The sequence below is a fragment of the Corythoichthys intestinalis genome, chromosome 21 (genome assembly GCF_030265065.1).
Source record: "Corythoichthys intestinalis isolate RoL2023-P3 chromosome 21, ASM3026506v1, whole genome shotgun sequence".
Classification (NCBI taxonomy): Eukaryota; Metazoa; Chordata; class Actinopteri; order Syngnathiformes; family Syngnathidae; genus Corythoichthys; species Corythoichthys intestinalis.
Window position 1 is genome coordinate 37,831,514 of NC_080415.1, and position 9,122 is coordinate 37,840,635.

Below are 9,122 nucleotides of genomic sequence, written 5' to 3' on the forward strand. Positions count from 1 at the left end.
AATGATTAACTGATTACACATGTATAAGATCTGATTGGTATAAAGTAGGGCTGTCAAACGATTAAAATTTTTAATCGAGTTAATTACTGCTTAAAAATTAATTAATCGTAATTAATCGCAATTAATCGCAATTCAAACCATCTATAAAATATGCCATATTTTTCTGTAAATTATATATATATTCTGTAAAATAAATTGTTGGAATGGAAAGATAAGACACAAGATGGATATATACATTCAACATACGGTACATAAAGACTGTAGTGGGCATTTCACTCTACTGTCATTTAAATCTGTCTATGCTGTCCTCACTCCGAAGCGTCTACTTTTTCCAAAGCTAGACAGCTAGTGAACGACGCCTTAATAATTAGACTTCTTCCTTTTTCATCTGATTAATTAATAAAATGGCCTCAAACCATTGTCCTCTTTAGACCGTCGTAAAACTACAAAAAGTACACAAGCATTGCATTAGCAACAACGTTAGCTTAGCAACCTATACAGGTTCACTAAACATAAACAAAAAGCGTCTCATACAAAAAATATAACATTTCGCTTACTAACATAATATGTACATTCTTTTCAACAACCATACTTACGGAAAAATCTTGTCCAAGGATCATATAAGCACAACATTATCAGCCCGAGATGTCGTGCAGCCATAACGAACTGGCAAGAAAACAATAAACCATGTCGCAAAGCGACCACAAGAGTTCGCTGTTGGACAGCACAAAAACCCTTGCTGTAAAACTAACCAAAAGGCAAGAATACTTTCTGAGTGGGACATGTGCGTTAATTGCGTCAAATATTTTAACGTGATTAATTAAAAAAAATTAATTACCGCGCGTTAACGTGATAATTTTGACAGCCCTAGTATAAAGGTATCCTCTTCATTGGTTGGAAAGCAAACCTGCACCCACTTGGCCCTTTCTGGAATCAGTTTGACACCTGTGATGTAGACAAAATAAGAGTCTCAGGGCCCTGCAACCGGCCTTGGATACCATAAGTTCCAAAAGTATCGTATACCTACACAGTATACCTACACCATATAACTACAGTATACCTACACGCTTCTAAGTACCGTGGTACCCTAAGGAAAAGGCAAACTGTGCTGCTGTCCCAGAAGGAGGAGGAGGGGCTACAGGGATTGGGAAAGGAAAACGTTATAATCAAATTAAGGCAAATCCCAAATTGCCAAAAACAGTTGGTTCTCAGTCAAAATCACGCTCATCAAGGCGAAGGCGAGACCTCAGTTCCCCAAAGTCCTTGCCAACAGTTGCAGTCTGTCTCAAACAGATGACATCCACCTTTTCCATCCTGAACCATGTCCTCACGGAGTAAATTCTCAATCCAGTCTTCCACCCGGTCCTCCGAAGCCTTGAAGAGCACCTTTCGATCCATGGTAAGTTTGTCAATTTCCTTGAAAGCTGCCATCTTAGAAACTTTCTGGTACAGAAGGCCACCTCCCAAGCCAAGGAGAAGAAACCCCACGACCGTCACGCCAAACAGCCAAATATCCTCGACGTCTTCCACGTATAGGACTGTGAGATAGCCGGGCTTCCAGTAGTCCCATGAGTCCCTCACGGAGCACGCTGCAAATGTCCCATCTGGACAGGACAGCTCTCCTGGCCAGCGTGCCTTGTCAAAAATATTTTTTGTCAATTTCGCTGAGGGACCAACTAATCAAAACCATATTTTTCATGTGGGAGTCCGGCAACCAGCTGCTCCACAGAGGAAAAGACACAAAAAAAGCAACAGACTGGACCGACAAAAGATAGCAGAAGGAGCAGGGATGAAACACGTCCGCCCCCGTCTACTGCAGAAAGAAGAAGAAATGGATAAGACATTGACGAGTCATAAACTCATCTGAATTTGTAGCAGTAGGACAATTGGACGCAGAGCATCATTTGGCAGGGGCGATAAGCACTCATTTTTTAACACAGACATGCTAAGCTAGCAGACATTTTAGGTAGGGTGACTGTCGGTTAGAAACTGACTCTCTACGAGTACATATTGTGCAGAATCGGCACGGTATTTCTTAGTCATTTTATCGGCACCGATACAGATAGTAGTGTTGGTGCGACACTATTTTGAACAGATAATGAGTAAACTACCCAAACATTTGGAAAGTAAGCCCTTCCGAACATGCATATTTGGGGGAACTGAACCTGTTTTAAGTGCGACTACTTGATCAACTTGAATATCCTCTTGCCACGCCTAATTCAAAAGCAAGACATGAGAACGAAACCAAACTAGAAGGTATTTGGACTCCACATTCTAAACACAGTCCACATTCTAAGCTTTTTCACATATGGTGTCTTTTTTAAAACAATGGCTGGAAACCTAGAGGAGGATCTCCGCTGTCCGACCTGTTTGGACATCTTCAAAGATCCGGTCATGCTGCCGTGCAGTCACAATTTCTGCCGTGCGTGTCTGCAGCAGTGGGAGGACACAGGTGAGCGATCGTGTCCAATCTGTAGGACAACCTTTCAGTCCAAAGATATACCTGCAAACTTGGCACTGAGGAATATCTGCGAAAACATTTTACGCGCCCCTGTCAAGTCACAAGACATCTGCAGCTTGCACAAGGAGGAGCTCAAACTCTTCTGTTTGGACCACCGGGAACTCGTGTGCCTCGTCTGCAGAGATGCAGAAATCCACGCGGGCCACAAGATCCTGCCCCTCGAAGAAGTTGCAGAACGTCTAGCAGAGCCCGCCGGTCCACCCTTACCTGAGCGTGACTACATTTTGCGGTCTGGCAGCGGGCCATTTGCAGGCAAGGAGTGGTACTATGGCAAAGTGACACGCCACCAGGCGGAGGTGGCGCTTAACAAGCGGGGCACCAAGGGAGATTTCCTCATCCGAGACAGCCAGTCATCGCCAAACGCCTTCACCATCTCGCTGAAGGCACAGAGCAAGAATGTGCATTTGAAGGTGGAGCTGAAGGGGAGCCTATATTGCACCGGACCGCGCATGTTCAACTCCATGGAGGAGCTTGTGGAACACTATAAAAAGGCGCCGATCTACATCAGCGAGCAGGGTAACCGCCAATGCCTGGTTAAGGCCCTCTCTGATCCTGCATCGAAAAATACAATCCCATCTTCACGCAAACACTTGTAAATGACACAAACAGAGGCAGTATACAGACCGGAACACACTAACATCAAGCCTGAAGACTTGAATGTTCATTCGCTGCCACCCTCCCAGTTCAAATGGATTGGACGTCTACAAGTGATAAACTCATTCCAATTCACAGCAGAAGCTTGTTTTTCTGTTCATTATTTGTTTGTAGAATCTCCTAGAATGATTTTCTGACCAATGTATCGATAATCGTTGTCTCGTCAGATCATCGTTATCGTGAGCTTTGTATCGCAAACCGTATCATATTGTGAGGTACCAAGAGGTTGTCACTCCTACATATACCATAGTTTAATGAAAAGAAGCAGAATATAGGGCATAAAAGATACACAGCGCCATATTATGACAGTAGCCCAACGTGTGCGTCATGAGACGTCAAGATTGACGCACCAACTCTCCCAATCAGTTCTCCCGGGCACTCCAGGACAAAGAGCAGGGCGTTCTGTCCTAAAACAAGTAGCATCGGAGAACGCCCGGTATCCAACTGATAACACTCCAACAGCCCCCTATGACGATGAGGGGGCAGAATCCACATCCTCATTGCCCGGACAACAGTAACTCCCAAATCCTGATGGCCAATCCACAAAAAGACAACAATCCCAAACACACCCTTCTTCCTGCCCACGGCCTGTCCCGTGAGAGCTTTCAAAACACTGAACATTTAGATAACAACTGTCGCTTCTTAGGGACATTTCGCTCTATCCGTTGTTTTGCTGACCCTGGATCCAGCATTGCCTGTCCGTCGTCTGTTTTGCCGTGTTTTTTGACAATTGTCGACGAATAAATTTTAAACCGGTTTTCGGTGAGCCATCTTTAAACCGTTCAAAATGGAGTCAGTACAAAGGGTTAACACTGGAGGGGACGCGCGGAGTTTGACCTCGCCGGCCGACTTGCTGGAGCGGCGCCAACAGGGCGCCTTCTGGTTCAGCTGTCGGTGTTCCAGTGGCTTGGCCGGGATTGGCCGAATTCCTTCGAGACATCGCGCAACCGCGATTAAACCCAGCCATAAAAAGAAGTAATTATATGTATTATTCAAATTGTCATTTTAATCATAAATTGATGTCTAATATTTTGTAAAAAAAATAAATAAATAAAAATAATTAATTTTTGTTGTTGTTGTTACCGTCGCATTTCCCCCGATATGTTGATGGTAAATAATCGATCCAAACAAAGAAAATTTGGAAAAAAAAACATTTGTAAGTGTAGATACTAGGGCTGTCAAACGATTAAAAATTTTAATCGAGTTATTTACAGCTTAAAAATTAATTAATCGTATTTAATCGCAATTCAAACCATCTATAAAATATGCCATATTTTTCTGTAAATTATTGTTGGAATGGAAGGATAAGACAAGACGGATATATACATTCAACACACAGTACATAAGTACTGTATTTGTTTATTATAACAATAAATCAACAAGATGGCATTTACATTATTAAGATTCTCTTAAAGCGATCCATGGATAGAAAGACTTGAAGTTCTTAAAAGATAAATGTTTGTACAAATTAAGTAAATTTTGTATTAAAACCCATCTTAATGTTTTCGTTTTATTAAAATTTGTAAAATTTTCAATCAAAAAATAAACTAGTAGCTCACCATTGTTTATGCCATGCTCACTCATGATACTAACCCATAGAATCAGTTGGACCTAATCACCAGCAGAGGGCGGCAAACAGCAAAAGAACAAGTAACAAGCGGACATTACAATGTACTGTCATTTTAGTCTTTTTGAGCGAGGCATGTGCGTTAATTGCGTCAAATATTTTAACGTGATTCATTTAAAAAATTAATTACCGTCCTTTAACGCGGTAATTTTGACAGCCCTAGTAAATACATGAAAAAGAACATCTCGTCCACTCCTTGATGTCTGCAATTTCTGCATCGCGACCCTTGTTATATTACCATGTTTCACCCATAAAATCCCCCCAGAATCCAGCTATGGCCATTCACAGCGGTGTCTTGACACTCGGTGATACCTGCTACATGGAGTTTTTGGATCGAAAAGAGGTAAGTACGCGATAATATCTCGTTAAAATCATGGTGTCTTTAATTATGCTCTCTCATGCTCTCACCCCCAGTTAGGGTTTTGCTGTTTAAAAATTTTTTTTTTTTTTTTTTTTAAATGCCCTCCTGTTCAAAAATTTTCTTCCCCCAGAAAATTGAGATTTTCAGCTTTCCAATGATGTATCAGACATGCATATAGGACAATTTTGAAATCTAGCCAAATTGGGGGTCTCACAGCGGAACTTCAAGTCACTTGAGTGTTTTCCAGCAAACTTCTTGATTTTGTTGGTTGTGGAAATGACGTGCATCTCTTTTGGATGGCGTCATTTTCAGGTACAACCCTATTTTGAATAGACGACAAGTAACTTCAGTAAATTCTTTTATTCATTTTCAATGACACTTAACTGAAATAAACAGACTACTTTGCAATTAGTCTGTTGTTGTTTGTTGTTATTTTTAGTATGTACCACGCCTTGAGCATAACCATTAGACTGCAATAGTAGAATGTAACCAAGTACATCTTTACTGTACTGAAGTACATTTTTGTCATACGCAGAGATGAGCGGGCATTGCATGTAATTGACTTTCCTATACACTGCTGGTCAAAAGTATTGGCACCCCTGCAATTCTGTCAGATAATGCTCAATTTCTCCCAGAAAATGATTGCATTGACAAATGGTCCGGTAGTAATATATTCATTTATTTTGCTTGCAATGAAAAAACACAAAATCATTATCATTTTACTAGGGCTGTCAAACGATTAAAATTTCTAATTGAGTTAATCACAGCTTAAAAATTAAATAATCATAATTAATCGCAATTCAAACCATCTATAAAATATGCCATATTTTTCTGTAAATTATTGTTGGAATGGAAAGATAAGACACAACACGGATATATAAATTCAACATACTGTACATAAGTACTGTATTTGGCGACGTGAGTACCGGACAAGACAGTGGGTCGCTGCGTGAGTCCGGTCGGAAAACGGCTTTCGAAAACGGCGGCGGCACACTGCTCTTCATATCTGTTTTCTGTGTGTGCTGAGTGCTCTTCCTTACTTCAAAAATACTGCGCGCACTCTGAAAATGAGAGCGCCACTGCCACCTACTGAGTGGATGTGCAAGTACACTTTATTCCAGTATGGCAAAAAAACAAAAAAAAGCATGTTCCCCGAGGTCACATGCGCCCCCCCTGGCATCGCTCTGCGCCCCCCACTATTTCAGAAGTACTGGTGTATCTGTACTTGTGTACAAATATGAAGTAGTACTTTTTACTTCACTACATTTTACAGTGCGGATCTGTACATTTTACTCCACTACTTTTCAAATTGTCGCCTGCCTTACACGTAACTTTTTTCTTTTTGTTTTTTTTCCTCATTATGAATTGAGAGTTTCGTTTTCATGCCTTCAACACTAATGACCTTCGCCCATTGCTCCTCTGGATCATCCAGATGGTCAGTGGCAAACTTCAGACGTGTCTGGACATGCACTGGCTTCAGCAGCGGGACCTTGTAGGATTTGAATCCATGACGGCGTAATGTGTTTCCGATGGTTTTCTTCGAGACTGTGCTTCCAGCTCTCTTCAGGTCATTGACCAGGTCCTGCCGTGTAGTTCTGGGCTGATCCCTCACCTTCCTCATGATCAATGATCCCCCACGAGGTCAGATCTTGCATGGAGCCCCAGAATGAGGCAGATTGGCCGTCAACTTGAACTTCTTCCATTTTCTAATAATCGATCCAACAGTTGTTACCTTCTCACCAAGCTGCTTGCTTATTTTTCTGTAGCCCATCCCAGCCTTGTGCAGGTCTATTATTTTATGTCCTTACACAGCTCTTTGGTCTTGGCCATTGTGGAGAGGTTGGAGTTTGTTTGTTTGAGCATGTGAACAGGTGTCTTTTATACAGGTAACAAGTTCAAACAGGTGCAGTTACTTCCGGTAATGAGTGGAGAACAGGAGGGGTTCTTCAAAAAGAACTGAGAGTAGTTGGTAATGTATCAAATACTTATTTCATGCAGTTAAATACAAATTTATTATTTAAAAATTATACAATGTGATTTTCTGGATTTTTTGTATTAGATTCCGTCCCTCACAGTTGAAGACAACTTATGATACAAATTACAGACCTCTACATGGCTTGCAAGTGGGAAAACCAGCAAAATCGGCAGTGTATCAAATACTTGTTCTCCCCACTGTAATTATATTTACATTATGCGTAAAGTCTACATGTGATTTTTTAAAACCGACAGATGTGTAATTAGACCTCCAAGGCTTGTTTGGTGACAGGACTGCTCATCACCTAACTTTTTTTTCTGAATGAATGAATGAAAATGAATTAAAAATGGAACAAAAGTAAACCTGCACATTTGGAGAGAAGAACCTTTTTCCAGTGTGCCAATCAGTATGCAACTTGACCAACTTGAATATCGAGTTCAGCTCTAATGTTAGCTCGGTCGATGCCTGATTCAAAAGCAGGACAGGAGCAACCAAAATCAAACTTGAACACATTTGGAATAGCTTCGAGTCAACATTCTAAGCTTGTTTACGGGCAGTGTTGGTGCAACCCTATTTTGAACATATAACAAGTTAACTACCCTAAACATTTGGAAGGTAAACTTTCCGAACCTTCATGTTTGGAGAACTGAACCTGTTTTAAAGCAGAAATGTGAAGTAATTTCATAACATGCCAAATAGGGTCACAATTAAAGTAATTAAACATTGTCCAACAAATAAAGCATGAAAAAATAATTTATATGTTGTATATGTTGACGAACCTGTAAGTGACACGTCACACCGAGAACAGTGATGGCAGCGCTCCATACGGCCGCCATACAAAGCCCTTCAAACAATGATTTAAACAGCGATATAAGCGATAGATCGAGCGCAAGGGAGGAGATCCAAGTTTTTGAAGAGTTTGAGGAAGAAGAGGAGCTTGGAATTTTATGTTGGACCTAACATGTATTAGCCAGACGCTAATCAGGATGCAAACAATGTGCCTAGACTACCTGATATGGAATGGAGACAATACCCAACGAGATTACAAGATTGGTAAGATATAGGCTGTTATTATTTTCATGATTTGAAGATGCAGGCATTTGCACATCATTTTATGTTTTTGTCTATCTGATGACGTTGTTTAAAAAAATAATAACCAGACGTCATGTTCATTTTGGCAGATCCGGCAGCTCTCTTGCATTTAAAATAGGGCTGTCAAAATTATCGCGTTAACGGGCGTTAATTAATTTGTTTAATTAATCACGTTAAAATATTTGACGCAATTAACGCACCCGCTGGCATATTGCCTCAAACATTACAATGAGGCCGTTTATGGACATTAAGAGTGAAGAGAATGCCACCAGCCGTTTGGGGACAGCGCCGTTCCATACTCATGCTATGTCTTCTAAACGTGGGAGAATTAGTAGTTGTGAGACGTTTATGCTGTATTCACAATGCAATGCAAATTGCTATTTGTGCTCCACACATATTTCGGTAAGTTTTCTTTCTTTTAGTGGCAATTATGTGTCTCTCGTTTTATTTTGGGTAAGATATGTACAGATATAACCACTGTATGTGTTATACAGTAAAGGCGAGTGGACACAGGCGCGCCATTTATTGGCATAAGCTTCTCCTTCACAACAAACATAAGTATCGTTTAGTGAAAGCACAACAAAAATAATATTCCTACCTCTCCAAAAAAAAAATGTTCTCAAAAAGAAAAGCACTTCAGTCTATAGTAATGAGGCCCTATTCTGACACACAGTTAAACAACAATGCTAAATAAACTGGCATTCCATGTCAATTTAGCTATGCAAAATACACCTAAAACTTTTCACTCTATTTTTATTATTGTAATTTTTATTCCTATTATTATTATTATATTAACTCTACTTTTGATTGAAAATTTTACAAATTTTATTAAAACGAAAACATGAAGAGGGGTTTTAATATAAAATTACTATAACTTGTAACTATAACATTT

General features: G+C 40.3%; 1 protein-coding gene across 1 annotated transcript; it reads left to right on the forward strand.

Annotated features, from left to right (window-relative positions):
• Window positions 1–2,288: 2,288 nt before the first annotated feature.
• LOC130909887 (cytoplasmic protein NCK2-like) lies at window positions 2,289–3,811 on the forward strand. The gene has a single exon (XM_057826819.1). The coding sequence runs from the start codon at window positions 2,329–2,331 to the stop codon at window positions 3,115–3,117; it is 789 nt and encodes a 262-aa protein (XP_057682802.1). The 5' UTR covers window positions 2,289–2,328; the 3' UTR covers window positions 3,118–3,811.
• Window positions 3,812–9,122: the final 5,311 nt, after the last annotated feature.